This window comes from Convolutriloba macropyga, chromosome 11 (assembly GCF_964194025.1).
Source record: "Convolutriloba macropyga chromosome 11, txConMacr16.3, whole genome shotgun sequence".
NCBI lineage: Eukaryota > Metazoa > Xenacoelomorpha > Acoela > Convolutidae > Convolutriloba > Convolutriloba macropyga.
In genome coordinates this window covers 49,754,823-49,771,118 of record NC_134478.1, presented here as the reverse complement: position 1 = coordinate 49,771,118, position 16,296 = coordinate 49,754,823, and the positions used below count along the sequence as shown (strand labels likewise).

Genomic DNA, 16,296 nt, shown 5'->3' with positions numbered 1-16,296 from the left:
TTCCTGTTTTGGCGCAACCAAAATCATCACTTCAATTTGAGTGCAAAAATCATGAAAATGTGTGAAGAAATCTTTTAAAAAAACAGTGCCCCAATACATTTTGTTGGGTTATGGACTTGCGCAAGCGGAATAAAAAGCGTTTTTAACTAGGTAAAAGAATTATTTTTCAAAAATGAGAAAATAACAAAATGATATTTTACAGTAGAATTTAGAGATTTACAGGAGAGATCTGATTATTAGATCAAGATGGTGATTTGAATTTGGGGATGAAAAAGGACTCAAAAATCAGCTGTATCCCATTATCAGTGTGAAAAAGTCAAGATACAAAACTAATCTTAGCACCGTGATTGATAGTGGGGGTCGCAAGGGTTACCCAATATGGTTTGCTTCTGCAAATCAGTCGCAAAGGGAACCATAAATGGAATGCATTTGCAGTTTTCTAAGAATTCATTCACACTTCCGGAGATATTATATCATTTAATACATGCTGGGAAGATTTTACATCACTTAATCTAACTCTAATAATAGTTATCTAGATTCACCAATTTGAACCGAATATTGATTCTCAGCGCCATTTCTTGACGATTCAATCATATAATTTCTTTGATCGAAGTCATATTGCTTGTCTCTCTAATCTGGTAAATCAAACTTTCTTTCTAATTTTCACTAAGTTTAAGACTATAGTTTGATCGATATTCTAACACCCCCACTCAGACTTGAACTGATTGCGTAGAGTCTGCTCCCATCAAAACTGCTCTCAATGTTTCCACTTTCGAAACGGGTAAGGACTTTGTGAAGATGTCCGCTGCCATTTTGTGTGTAGGGACGTAATGAATTGAAATAGTCCCATCCTCAGTCTTGTCACGAATGAAGTGGAACTTTGTCTCGATGTGCTTGCTCCTCTTGTGCATGACTGGGTTTTGGCGAAGTCTGATACAACTTTGGTTGTCCTCTCCAATTGCTATTGGACGTTTCTGTTGGATGCCAAAATCCTCTAGAAGTTGTTTCAGGTAGAGTGCTTCTTGAATTTCTGCTGCCATGCCCTGATATTCTGCTTCTGATGAAGAAAGAGCAACTGTGGCCTGCTTCTTGACAACCCAGCTGAGTGCTGCGCCACGTCCGTTGAGCTTGAAGTAATAGCCCGTTGTTGATTTTCTGTCGTTCACGTCTCCAGACCAGTCTGCATCACTTTCGCCCACTAAATCATAACTAGCCTAGATATCGCAGAAGTCGTTTTCCGCACATCCAGTGTTGATTGGTAGGTGCATTCATGTGTCTGGACAGAATGTTGACTGTGAACATGATGTCTGGCCTCGTCCGTTTGGCCAGATACAGAAGTGATCCAACCAAGCTTCTGTAGATCCTCTGGTCCACTTCTTCGTCTCCGTTCTGTGCTGTCTGAAGTTTCAAATTCAAATCAGCTGGAGTTCTTGAGGGTTTGCATTGATCCATTTGAAACCGCTAAAGCATTGTTTCTATGTAGCGTTCTTGGTCGACTGTGACTTTTGCCCTCTTCTCGTCTGATTCTTAGACCCAGAAACCAGTGTAGTCTCCCTCTGTCTTCCATGTGAAAGGTTGCTTCTATTGCCTTCTTGACATCAGAGACCACTGTCATACTTCTTGATGCCACTATGATGTCGTCAACCCAGACCAAGATGAAGGTGTGATCCTCTGCCTCTGATCTTGCGAACAAGCAGTGATCGTTCCTGCTTCTGGTGAACCCCTGTCTCAGTAGGAAGTTTGCCAGCTCTGTACCAGTTGTTAGCAGCCTGTTTCAAACCATAAATTGATTTATTTAATCGACATACTAACTTCTCCCCATCTGATCCGCGTTTTACAAACTCCTGTGGCTGTTCCAAATACACTTCTTCCTCGATTGGTGAGTGCAGGAAAGCAGTCTTGACATCAAATTGGTGCATCACATGGCCCTGCTTCGCTGATAGCTGAAGTAGAATCCTGAATGTCTCTGGCTTACAGGTAGGCGCAAAAGTCTCAGAGTAGTCCAGTCCTTCCACTTGTTCGAAGCCTTTCGCCACATAGTGCGCTTTGTATTTGTCCACTTGACCACTGGGTCCCAATTTCACTTTGTAGACCCATTTGCCCGGTATGACGTCCCTGTCTGTGGGTGATCTCACTAGGTTCCAAGTCTCGTTGTCTTGGAGTGCCTTGACCTCGTCCTTCATTGCCCGGTGCCACTGGTCCCAATCGTCACCTTGCTTGGCTTCGTAGACTGTTTTAGGTTCCACATAGTCGCCCTCAGTCACAGCAAGATGGGTCCTGACTTCTCCAAAAAATTGCGTAACATTCCTTGCTCGTGTCCCTCGTCTGGGCTCTGCTCTGTCCGCGTGTTCCAGTGCATCTTCATTGAAGCCAACTGTCTCTAACTGAGAGAAGTCTTCTGTGTCACTGTCTTCCAGTGACTCTGAGTCTCTGTAACTCCCTCTTGTTGCAGTAGATCCTTCATCTAGTGCTGTTTCTCCAAAATCCGAGGCCTCTTGTCTCAGTGTTGCTTCTTGATTATTCACGCTCCCTGCGTCATGCCACTCCTCCTTTATTGCAGTAGATGTGTCCTGTCGTTCTCTGTTGTCATCATCTTGATGACCATCATCTGGGTGCCAGATTCCCAGTTCCGACCCATCATCTAGTATGTCAGCCGTTTCTTTGTTGTCAGGGATTGAGCCCACTTCAGACTCCTTGATGATCACATCTCGAACTGCCATCACCTTGCGTGTGTTGGGTATGTACACCAGGTATCCGTTTTCTCCTTCAGTGTAACCCACAAACTTTCCTTCCAGTGCCTTGGGTTCAAGTTTGCTGACTTCTCTGTCCCTCTTCCTCATGAAGACTGTGCAACCAAAAATAGATAATTTACTAATTGAAAGCTTAGGTTTTATACCTCTCATCAGCTCTGCTGGGCATTTTTCTTCTCCTCGTCTCACAACCAAGTTTCTGATCCTTGCTGCGTGAAGAATTGCTGCTCCCCACATCATCTTGGGAAGTACTGAGTCAATGAGCAAACATCTTGCCATCTCCAGCAGTGTCCTGTTGCACCTCTCAGCTAACCCATTCTGTTGTGGCGTTTCTGGTATGGTCTTTTCCTGTAGAATGCCTGCATCTAAGCAGTACGTCTTGAACTGCTCTGAGAGAAACCCCTTCGCATTGTCTTGCCTCACCTTCTTGGGCGTCCCCACACTGAGAACAAATTTCTTCAGGCTGGCCAGTGCTTCACTCTTTGCCTTAAGCAAGTCCACAAACACAAACTTCGTGTACTGGTCTGCAAACACTATGCAGAACCGGAACCCTGACAATGACTCTACTCTGAAAGGTCCCATCACGTCTGTGAACACCCTCTCCAGCTTCTCTTCTGCTTGGGTCTCTGCCACTCTTGGTACTGGAGTCTTTGTGATCTTGGCCAATGCACAAACATTGCATACATCATCGAGTTCCCCCACTGTCTCTGGTGCATTCCTGACCACATCCGCTTGATTCAAATGACCCAATCGTCTGTGCCACTTCCTTGCACTGTCAAGTTTCACGCTGTTGGAACTCATCTTGAATTCTAGAACGCTGCAGGGTAAGTAAAACAAATTATTTTCTTGTGTTAGTTTTACCCGAGTTCCCTTCTGGAGTTTCATGCAGCTGTTTCTTCTCTCGAAAGTGAAGCTATGTCCCCACTTCGTGCATCTTGAGACAGATAGGAGGTTTGAAGAATAGTCCGGCACACACAGAACATTTTTGAGTTCGCATTGGAATTCCCCTTTGTTTGAGGGTATGCTCATCCTCAAACAGCCTCTGCCCACCACTCTGGAAGCCTCTCCGTTGGGATTTCTGACCACTGATTGAATGGGCACAAAGTCCAGGAACGCATCAATGTTCGTCACTATGTGATCTTTACAACCAGTGTCCACTAGCATGCCTGCTGTCTTCCACTGGGTAAGAGCTGCCCAGCATTCCTCGTCTGGTGTAGCCAATGTTGGACCCATTGCCACTGACTCATGTTTGCCTCCATCTCTTTGTCTCTTATATGCCCTGTCTAGGTGACACTTCTCACCACACTTGCTGCATTGTGCTGTCTCCTTCTTCCTGCAGTCCTTGGCAAAGTGTCCAGGGATCCCACACACAAAGCAGTTTCCTTTCTTGGGTCCCTTCTTGAAGTCAGGCTTCACTGCCAGTGCCACTGAACCACTTTGTCCCTTGTGTCTCTGCACCGTGCTCTCACGCAAGTTCTGCAGCCTTTTCCTCAACTCTGTGAAGTTCGTTGCCGGGTTGAAGCTTTCCTGTATAACGAAACTTTCATACCTCATTGGCAGACCATTGAGGACCAAGGCGTTGAAGAAGGTCTCTGAGACTGCTTCCCCTGCTTCTTGTAGCCTTGTGAGCAGCTCCTGTCCTCTGATGAAAAAGCTGTCCAAATCCTCAGAATCCTCGAGCTGCAGTCGCGCAAGCTGTGCCACTAAAGTCACCACTGTCGGTGTCTCCACACTCTGAAATCTCTCTTGCAAAAGCTTCCAAGCCTTTGCTCCATCTCCAATTCCATCATCTCCCACACAGTCATGTCTCATCAGCATGAGGGTTGTTGCATCTAGAGTCAGTGCCAGATGGCACCACACATTGTTCCGTTTCTCCTTGATGTCTGCAACTTCCTTCTCATATGCATCCTTCAGCACCTTGTGGTTCTTCTTCTCATCATTGGTTGCCCCATTGGCCAGTGGCACAGGCTCATTGGGTTGCTCCTCTGTCCCCAGTAGTGATTTGTAGAGTCCCTTCGTCTGCATCATCGCCACAAATCTTGTGCTCCAGATTGGAAAGTCCTGTGCCTTTCCTGTGTAGGTCAGCAGCTTCACTGTCTGTTGATCCATTGAAGTTTGAGCAGGCAAAACAGTTGTGAAAAGAAAAGGTACTAAGCAGAAAAGGATTATGACTGTCAACAACAAATTAGTTTTGTTTTGGAAATTGATTTCATGACTTAGAAAATTGCTGGGCCCATAACCTGTTCGGTTATGGACTTTCGCAAGCGGAATAAAAAGCGTTTTTAACTAAGTAAAAGAATTAATTTCTCAAAAATGAGAGAATAGCAAAATGATATTTTACACAGTAGAATTTAGAGATTTACAGGAGAGATCTGATTATAAGATCAAGATGGTGATTTGAATTTGGGGATGAAAAAGGACTCAAAAATCAGCTGTATATATACCCATTATCAGTGTGAAAAAGTCAACATACAAAACTAATCCTAGCACCGTGATTCATAGTGGGGGCCGCAAGGGTTACCCAATATGGTTTGCTTCTGCAAATCAGTCGCAAAGGGAACCATAAATGGAATGCATTTGCACTTTTCTAAGAATTCATTCACACTTCCGGAGATATCATCATCATTTAATACATGCTGGGAAGATTTTACATCACTTAATCTAACTCTAATAATAGTTATCTAGATTCACCAATTTGAACCGAATATTGATTCTCAGCGCCATTTCTTGACGATTCATTTATATAATTTCTTTGATCGAAGTCATATTGCTTGTCTTTCTAATCTGGTAAGTCACTTTCTTTCTAATTCTCACTAAGTTTAAGACTATAGTTTGATCGATATTCTAACACATTTCAAACTGTTTAAATCATAAAAAACGGCAATGAGATCAATAATAGCCTCTATATCGCTTCGCGGTTATAAACAAGAAAAACACTAAATTTTAATTTAAAAAATCCATTTAAAATATACTAGCAAGCCCGCATAAGCATCACAAAATCATATCCGAACAGGATTAAAAGAATAGAGGATTTTTTTGTGGCAACTCGGGTTCGAACCCTTGCCCCTCGTTTAACAGCCACAGCTCTTACCTCTTAGGCTACAGACGAGTATTTTTGGCGTCCATTACCTTATTTAAGAGCAACTTTTGGTTAAGCGACAATTTTGGCTTTGCTGTGATTAAGGTGCGCTATGTTACAGGAGCGCAATGAATTTGCATAAAACGAGCTTCTACAACCAAATCCTAAATTTATTTCCGAGCACATCATACATCCTTTTCCTCCCCTACTTGGGCTTGAAAAAAAAACATTTGCAGAGCAGGCTCTTAGGCATGATTGCGCGGGCTGCATTCTTAAGGATCGTTAAAACATGTGAACATAGGAGCGCTGCTAAACATTGCGTTCAAGTGCGACTTAGATTTAATATATTAGATGAGAGAGAGAGAAAGAAATGGAGAAAGAAAGAAAAGACAAAGGAAAAAAGAGAGAAAGAAAAGAAGACATAAGTAACAAAAAAAACAAAGAAATGATGAAGAGGGGAAGAAAAAGACAACCAACTCACCATTTTTTTATCCCAGTAAACGCTGCATCCTTTTCCTACACGACTCGGGATCGAACCCATGGCCCTCTCTTCACAGCCACAGGCCTAATCCATTGCGCTACCGACTCCTGTTTCTGTTGTCTATTGAACTGGATACATTCGAAAAATATTGGTCGATGGCTTTTTGTCTCGCTTGTTTTTGCTAAGCCGTATGCTTAATGAGCAAAAAAACATTTGAAGATTAGGCACTTAGGCATGATCATGTAGGCTGCATGCTTAAGAATCGTTAAAACATGTGAATATAGGAGCGTTGTTAACCATAGCGTTCAAGTGCAACTTACATTTAATATATTAGATATAGAAGAATAAATAAGAACGGAAATAAAGAAGGGAGCAAAAACGAAAACAAGATTCACCATTTTTGAGCCAAAAAACAGAAGCTGGAGCGGTGATAACTGTTGCGTTCAAGAGCGACTTACATTTAATATAACAGATGAGAGGGAGAGAATGAAATGGAGAAAGAAACAAAAGATGAAGGAATAAAGAAAGAACAAAAAGAGGATACAAGTAACAAACAAAAGCAAAGAAATGAAGAAGGGAAGAAAAAGACAATCAAGTCACCATTTTTTATCCCAGTAAGTTATAAATCCTTTTCCTCCCCTACATGGGCTCGAATCCATGACCCTCGCTTCACAGCCATAGTCTAATCCCCTTGCGCTACTGAAGCCCGTTGCGGTTGTCTGTTGAACTGGCTACATACGCAAAGTTTTCGACAATGACTTTTTTGTCTCGCTTCTTTTTGCTAAGCTGTATGCTTAATGAGCAAAACACAATAACAGATTAGACGCTTAAGCGTGGTGGTGGTGTATGCTGAATGTTTAGGGGTCGTTAAACATCTGACGATAGAAGTGATGTTAACCATTGCGCTCAAGTGCAATTTACATTCAATATATTAGATGAGGGGAGAGAAAAAAATGGAGAAAGGAATAAAAGATGAAGGAATAAATAAACAACGAAAGGAATATATAAATTTAAAAAACAGAAACGAAGAAGGGAAGAAAAGGACAACCAAATCCCAAATTTAATTCCGAGTACATTATACATCCTTTTCCGCGCCTACTTGGGCTTGAACCCATGTCTCTCGCTTGACAGCCACAGGTATAATCCCTTGCGCTACAGACGCCTGCTGCTGTTGTCAATCGGTACTGGCTACCGAAGCAAAATTTTTATCAATGTCTTTTTGGTTTCGCGTGTTTTTGCTAAGCCGTATGCTTAATGAGCGAAAAAAAACATTTGCAGAGCAGGCTCTTAGGCATGATTGTGTGGGCTGCATTCTTAAGGATCGTAAAAACATGTCAACATAGGAGCGCTGCTAAACATTGCGTTCAAGTGCGACTTACATTTAAAATATTAGATAGAGATGAGAGGGAGAGAAATAAATGGAGAAAGAAAGAAAAGAAAAAGGAATAAAGAAAGAACGAAAAGAAGATATAAGTAACAAAAAAACAAAGAAATGAAGAGGGGAAGAAAACGACAACCAACTCCCGAATTTTGTATCCCAGTAAACGATGCATCCTTTTCCTCCACCACTCGGGATCGAACCCAGGCCCCTCTCTTCGCAGTCACATGTCCAATCCATTGCGCTACCGACGCCTGTTGCTATTGTCTATCCGTAGTGGCTACATACGAATATTGGTCGATGGCTTTTTGTCTCGCTTGTTTTTGCTAAGCCGTATGCTTAATGAGCGAAAAAATATTTACAGATCAGGCACTTAAGCATGGTCGTGTAGGCTGCATGTTTAAGGATCGCTAAAACACGTGAAGATAGAAGCGTTGCTAACCATTGCGTTCAAATGCGACTTACATTTAATATATTAGAAGATATAGAAGAATCAAAAAGAAGGGAAATAAAGAAGGGGGCAAGAAGGAAACACAGCAGTGGATGAAAAACAAGATTCACCATTTATGACACAAAAAACAGAGGCCATTTCCGGCACCGACTCAGGCTCCAACCCATGCCCCTCGCTTCACAGCCACAGGTCTAATCCCTTGCGTTACCGACACCTGTTACTGCTGTCTCTTGAATTGGCTACATACGAAAAATATTGGTCGATAGCTTTCAGTCTCGCTTGTTTTTTCTTAAGCTGTGTGCTTAATGAGCAAAAAAAAAACATTTGCAGATCAGTCACTTAAGCATGGCCGTGTAGGCTGCATGTTAAAGGATCGCTAAAACATGTGAAGATAGGAGCGTTGTTAACCATTGTGTTCAAATGCGACTTACATTTAATGTATTAGATATAGAAGAATCAATAAGAAGGAAAATAAAGAAGGGAGCAAAAACGAAAACAAGATTCACCATTTATGAGACAAAAAACAGAGGCCAATTTTTGCACCGACTCGATCTCGAACCCATGCCCCTCGCTTCACAGCCACAGTTCGAATCCCTTGCACTACCGACGCCTGTTATTGTTGTATATCCGTAGTGGCTACATACGAAAATTGGTCGATGGCTTTTTGGCTCGCTTGTTTTTGCTAAGCCGTATGCTTAAAGAGCAAAAAAACACTTACAGATCAGGCACCAAAGCATGGTTGTATAGGCTGCATGTTTAAGGATCGTTAAAACATGTGAAGATAGGAGCGTTGTTAACCATTGCGTTCAAGTGCGACGTACATTTAAAATATTAGATATAGAAGAATCAATAAGAAGGGAATTAAAGAAGGGAGCTAGAAAGAAACACAGTAGTGGATGAAAAACAAGATTCACCATTTTTGAGACAAAAAAAGCCTTTTTTCGTACCGACTCGGTCTCTAACCCATGCCCCTCGCTTCGCAGCCACAAGTCTAATCCCTTGCACTACCGACGCCTGTTACTGTTGTCTATCCGTTGTGGCTACATACGAAAATTGGTCGATGGCTTTTTGTCTCGCTTGTTTTTGCTAAGCCGTATGCTTAATGAGTGAAAAAACATTTACATATCAGGCACTTAAACATGGTCGTGTAGGCTGCATGTTTAAAGATCGCTAAAACACGTGAAGATAGGAGCGTTGTTAACCATTGCGTTCAAGTGCGACTTACATTTAATATATTAGATATAGAGGAATCAATAAGAAGGGAAATAAAGGAGGGAGCAAGAAGGAACCACAGTAGTGGTTGAAAAAGAAGATTTAGCATTTATGACACAAAAACAGAGGACATTTCTGGCACCGACTCAGGCTCGAACCCATGCCCCTCGCTTCACAGCCACAGGTCTAATCCCTTGCGCTACCGACAACTGTTAATGCTGTCTCTTGAATTGGCTACATACAAAAAATATTGGTCGATAGCTTTCAGACTCGCTTGTTTTTTCTAAGCTGTGTGCTTAATGAGCAAAAAAACATTTGCAGATTAGTCACTTAAGCATGGCCGTGTAGGCTGCATGTTGAAGGATCGTTAAAACATGTGAAGATAGGAGCGTTGTTAACCATTGCGTTAAAGTGCGACTTACATTTAATATATTAGAAGATATAGAAGAAGAAATAAGAAGTGAAATAAAGAAGGGAGCAAGAACGAAACACAGTAGTGGAAGAAAAACAAGATTCACCATTTATGAGACCAAAAACAGAGTCCATTCTTCGCACCGACTCGGTCTCGAACCGATGCCCCTCGTTTCACAGACACAAATCTAATCCCTTGAACTACCGACGCCTGTTACTGTTGTCTATCCGTAGAGGCTACATACGAATATTGGTCGATAGCTTTTTGTCGCGCTTGTTTTTGCTAAGCCGTACGCTTATTGAGCAAAGAAACATTTACAGATCAGGCACTTAAGCATGGTCGTGTAGTCTGCATGTTTAAGGATCGCTAAAACACGTGAAGATAGGAGCGTTGTTAACCATTGCGTTCAAGTGCGACTTACATTTAATATATTAGATATAGAAGAATCAATAAGAAGGGAAATAAAGAAGGGAGCAAGAAGGAAACACAGTAGTGGACGAAAAACAAGATTCACCATTTTTGAGACAAAAAACAAGGGCCATTTCTGGCACCCATTCGGGCTCGAACCCATGCCCCTCGCTTCACAGCCGCAGGTCTATTCCCTTGGGCTACCGACGCCTGTAACTGCTGTCTATTGAATCTGCTACATACGAAAATATTGGTCGATGGCTTTCAGTCTTGCTTGTTTTTTCTAAGCTGTGTGCTTAATGAGTAAAAAAACCATTTGCAGATCAGCCAGTTAAGCATGACCGTGTAGGCTGCATGTTAAAGGATCATTAAAACATGTGAAGTTAGGAGCGTTGTTAACCATTGCGTTCAAGTGCGACTTACATTTAATATATGAGAAGATATCTGTGATCCTTTATTGAATTCAAAAAGAACCCTGAGATCAAAAGCTTCAATTTTCATAGGCACTTACTTGTAACAGAAATCGACCACGAAATCAGACGCGTGGATCTGACTAATGACTATATGTCTCGTATCTTTCACATTGTCAGTTGTGTCCTTGAAGTCGTAATACTCTATATCTCCATCCTCTCCTGCAATGTAAACTCTGTCATCCGCGTGATCAACTCTCACTCGCTTAATGTTGTAGTCTAATGTGAGTCGAGTCGCTTCGCTCCCATCTGATTGGCTAATTGTCCGGATTTCATTGTCCACTGAAACAAATCGTGATGACAGGAAGCCTCAGAATAACTGGAAACTGCCACCTTCCACCCCCCCCCCCCCCCCCCCCCACAAAAATTATTGATGACTTTTTCTCATAAATATGTTGTCACCGAACATACCATATCGTTCAAATGTGGATAGTAAGGTTTATTCGGCCTAATAAGAGCCTATAGCATTACCTCTCAATATATGAGAGTAAAAAATGAATAAGATTTTCTCGATTTAAAGGATCTTACATGCAATGTAGATGGTTGACAGTTCACTGTTGTAAGACAAGTCACTAATGTAGCCCATTGAATCATCTGCATCGGTTACTACCACTTCACTGTCAAAGTTGGACTGCTGTGCACCTTTACTGGCAAGTCCTTTCACACTAAGACCACTGCTAGTCGCCATTTGGAATGACGGTTCTAAAACAGCGAAAAATGGATAGTAATTATTATTTTTCATAATTTCTGAAACAACTCACTCAATCTTTGAGTTGTATTTCTTCAATTATGTAACTCTATTGGTGTAACTGGATCCGCAGTACCAAGGATTTGCTTTTCTCTTTCAGATAGAGATGTCATCTTGAGCTCCGACTAATAATATACAACTTAAAAACTAGACAGATTCAAGAAAAAAAACTATTTCATCACAGCTATGAAATCAATGAAAATGTTTTTGCAAGTCTCTGTTAGTATAGTGGTGAGTATCCCAGACTGTCACTCTGGAGACCGGGGTTCGATTCCCCGACAGAGAGATCTTTTCCACCATTTCGAATAATTTTGAGGAGAGATTCCTCACGTGCTCAAAAAACTCTCTATAAACAACATGCAAATTTCAAAAAGTAAGGAGGTCAGAGAGGTCAGTCGAAAGGTCAAACACATTAAAACATAAACGGACTAACGTCGGATAAACTAATCTCGAACGACAGGCGGGGCGGTTTAATTCAGAGGGGGGCTGTAGATATATTTTTCCTTATGGACGCAAAAAACATCCGACAAGGGCTTTCAACCCCGGCCTCCTTCCTGCTAGCTTTAATCATCAGCCACTCTTCCAGCATGCCCTTGTAACTTTCCTTCTTACGCAAGCACTTATTATTTTAGGAACAGACTAAATTTCTGAATAAGAGCAATTACTATCACCCAAAAAAGAAGTTAAAAGTGAAAATTGTAAAAGTCAAATTGAAGATAGGTACAAGATGACAATTGTCAAGCAAAAATTTTGCATTAAAAGACATACACGTTTACTATAACTGCTTCATGCTTCAAAGTTCATTCGAGAGGAATTAAATAGCTTCAAGAAAGTAACAGGACAGAGTGAAGTAATTGGCAAATTTTCCTTGCGATCAGTTAACAGGAAAGGACAAAACAGAACTTGTCAATTTCTCTACACATACCCCATAGACGCTATTAAATGTCCACAAAAACACAATATAATAAACAACCAAATAACGACGGGCAAATTTCTCTCAAACGACTGGCGAGCGGTTGGCTTCATCAGTAGCTACGGTTTAAGGCACCGCAAATCAAACCATAAATTTATGTCCCAAAACCGGTTCGGTGAATCGCATACATCTAGCAACTCGATGGGCTCTATGAGAACTTAATGCCCTCCAGGTGTTACCCTTTCATCACGTTTTTAAGGGCGAAAAATTAAAATCGTCAGACGAAAAATTGGTCAAGTGCGAAATGGCACAGAAGGACCGCAGGACTAATATAATTGCTACAAACTTCGTTTGAGAGCAATCAAACACATACATACACACGCATACACCACTCACTGGTCCAAAAAGTCCTGCAGCCCAATTGCAATTGAGTCTGGTTACCAGCCTAACAACCCGGGTTCGGTTCTTACTGACTTTCGCCTTTGCTTCTGTGCTTTTTAGATCATTGGTTTCTCTTACTAAGTCAGCCTAATCATGGTGTTCGACGATATTCTTAAACATGTGCTTCGAGAGGCCTAACAAGGCGGCTCGTTAATGTGCGTTCGCACATGATGTTCCGACCCGAGCTCATCTACATTTTTGACTAAAATGTCAACCAAATCAAGAGATAACAAAAATAGATGTTTGAGTTTAAAACAATCGTTACACATTCTATCTACTAATTGAATTACTAATGCCATGCTTCATTACAGCACCAACGTGACCTGACATTGAAGAGACTAGAAAAAAAATAGCACCAACAAAATTTTGGCGGCAAAAAATGAATATCTAAATTTAAAAGCACCTGGTAACAACGTCAAAATGCAGTCAGATAAAACCTTAACTACACAAGTTTACCTTTTACTAACTATACAGCAGATGAAAAGTTTTCTTAACGAGACTAGGTAACAAGCCGACAAAAAGAACGAACAGTGAGGCGAAACTTAAAAATTAATCAACATTTTTTGCACCAAGAAAATTCAAAAATCTTAAAAAACATTGGTTTTTAATAAAAAAAATCCTTGATAAATTACTAAAAAGTCATTACAAAACCAAAAGCACCCGTCTGTGGTCAGACTATGCCATAGAAACAAACTAAAGAGAAACTCAAAAAATTACAAACGATTTGCAAAAACACAAACCTTTGCTACCATTAAAATCAATAGCTATCATCTGAATATGTATTTTTAATTCAGTTGTTATTTCTGCTATTTCAGTTGAAGGATTTATACTGAAAGATTAAATAAGTTTACTTGGGCCACATTTAAAAACCATTGGGATCTGTTATTACGCGATTGTTCTGAAGGAAGAGAAAAAGAAACGCAAAAAATGGCCATTCAATAAACGTTCAGAAAAACGAAACAACAGTGGCACATAATATCAATATATATGTTATTACTTGAAATACACGAAATTCGATGGGACATCTGATTGAGGAATAGAAGTTAAATTTGACGAAAGGAACCTATTCGCTATATACTGAATGTTTCGAGCAACATCATTCATTCAGTCCTCAATTACAAGCCTATGAGATCTGTGAGCAATTTACGGCTACCTAAAGAACAAAAACAGCGAATTCAGGAAAAAAAATTGAGCGACAAAAGGGTCGAAGGCATTAAAAAAATGAACTTTTCACTAAACACTCTTCAATTTTAAATTAATTTTTCAGGAGCAATGGGAAAACCTTTTTTATCAATATAATTTCAAAAAATCAACAAATATAAACAAATACATTAGACGCACGAAAATTGCGGGAAAACACGTATTATCAACGCCATTAAATTCATTAGCCTTCAACGGAAGCCAGTATATACAATAAATGATGCCTCGAGGGGACAATAAGTTTTTTTGCCAATCGTATTTCATCAATAAGACCTTACAACAAGTTAATGACTATGAAAACAACAACAGAGAGAGGCAAAAACCACAAATTCAGTAGAAAAGTGCCTGAAGAAAATGTCGAAGCAACTCAAATCATAAGCTCTTCCCTGAAAACTTTATTTATGATCCGTTGAACTTCTTCCCTAAACCAATAGGGACTCTCAGCAGTAAGATGATGTGATAAGATTTCAAAAGGATCGAAAAACAAAATAAAGTACCCAAAAAAAATATGAATTCTCGTGGCATTGATGTTTTAAAACTAATAGGTAGAAGATAAAACCGCTAACCAGATTAATTTTGGCTATAGTAGAACGGAAATGGATTCTGTTAGAACCAACAATGACCAAGAGTATTCACGAAAAAAAATTAGGAATGGTTGAATTTCAAAAAAGTTTCGAAAAATTATTTTTAAACCCTTAACAGCCAGTAAACTCAATCTTTCATCGGAGCTCAATGACGATGCTCAGATATAACCCATAGGGAGGAAAATGATGTCTGTCATGCATAGATAGTTAAAAAGACATCACAATAAGTCTTATGACAGAAAACAATAACAAAAACAGCAAAAACTAAAATTCAGTAGAAAAATGCGAGAAGAAAGTGTCGAAGACAATTAAACCATTAGCTATTCTCTGAAAACTTTCTCTGTGATCCACTGAACGTCCTCTCTAAGCCAATTGGATTACAATAATCTTTGGATAATGTGATAAAGAGTTCAAAAGTGACCAATAATTCAAAAAATCCAAAAAAAAATTTAAAAAAATTGAAATCTTTGTCATTGAAGTCATATAACCAATAGCTAGAAGATAAAACAGCTAAACAGAATATTTTTAGTCGCAGTAAAAAGCAAGTGGGTCCAGTCAATACTGAAACTCACTAACAGTTCAAGAAAAATTTAGGAATTGTTATTGTTCAAATAAAATTTTCGAAAAATGATTTTTATTTTAACAGACATTAAATTCAATAGCTTTCAACGGAAGTCAATAAAAACGCTCAAAGATGCCCCGGTGGCAGTACATTTATGTTTGTCATGCATAGGTATTCATTATGAGATCACAGTAAGTATAATGACTATTAAAACAACAAAAAAAGAACAGGAGAAAACCAAAAAATCAGTAGAAAAGTGCAAGAAGAACGTGTCGAAGCCATTTAAACCATAAATTTTTGTTTAAAATTTTTATTGGTCATCCACAGAACATCGTTTTTAAGCTAATGGGAACTGTCAATATTTGGATAATGTGATAAGATTTCAAAAGTAACCAATAATACGTAAAAATCCAAAAAAAAATTTAAAAAATTGAAATTTTTTGTCATTGAAGTCATATAACCAATAGATAGAAGATAAAACCGCTAACCAGTTTAATTTTGGTTGCAGTAGGAAGGAAGAGGGTGCTCTCACCCCTGGACTGACTTACAATTCACTATAATAAGATTATGATTCTTTAATATTCAAAAAAAAATTCGAAAAATTATTTTTTAAGTCTTAACAGCCATTAGCCGCCCCCTCAATGAAATAGACATGTTCACTTAATGCTCATTATGGAACATATTGCACTGTTAGTCAATGAATCCCTACCATAGGACTCCAAAAAAAATAGTAAAACTTCAAAAAGAAATTCAAAATTTCATTCAAAATTACGAAAACTCAGAATCGAAGCCAAAAAAAAACATGAGCAATTCCTTGAAAACGACGTTTTTTGTTCATTGCGCTTCATTCGACTATAAAGGAGTTTTGTCATTAATAGAACGTCGATATAAAATGTGACTTGTCTCTAGGTGACTTAAAAAAGCAAAAAAGAGAAAAGTTTTATTAAAAAAAGGGCTCTCAATTAGAGTTCGATTTTTTTTTGATAGTGAACTTCCCTATGAGACCAGAACTAGTCTTTCTATCGCCTTGCATTCAACTTTTACGAACTCAAAATTTATTCTTTTTATAGAAATTTGAATTAATGTTTTCGTAAAAAAGATCTTAGTTTGAAGAAAATTGTACTAAAAGTGAACAATCATGCTAAAAATCCCATTGTTCACACAAAACTTCAATCCTCGATAACTCCTCGAAAAAAACGCAATTCAA

The 16,296-nt window shown here is 39.6% G+C and overlaps 1 protein-coding gene and 1 non-coding gene across 2 annotated transcripts in view; one reads left to right on the top strand and one right to left on the bottom strand.

Annotated features, from left to right (window-relative positions):
* The window catches only part of LOC142349159 (low-density lipoprotein receptor-related protein 2-like), a 341,838-nt gene that overhangs the window by 74,803 nt on the left and 250,739 nt on the right, over window positions 1-16,296 (bottom strand). The window contains 2 exon segments of the mRNA XM_075400574.1: window positions 10,683-10,923; window positions 11,170-11,343. Of these exon segments, the coding sequence (XP_075256689.1) occupies window positions 10,683-10,923; window positions 11,170-11,343 (415 nt within the window).
* Window positions 11,604-11,675, top strand: Trnad-guc (transfer RNA aspartic acid (anticodon GUC)). Its single transcript has one exon. It is a non-coding gene; the product is annotated as a tRNA-Asp (tRNA).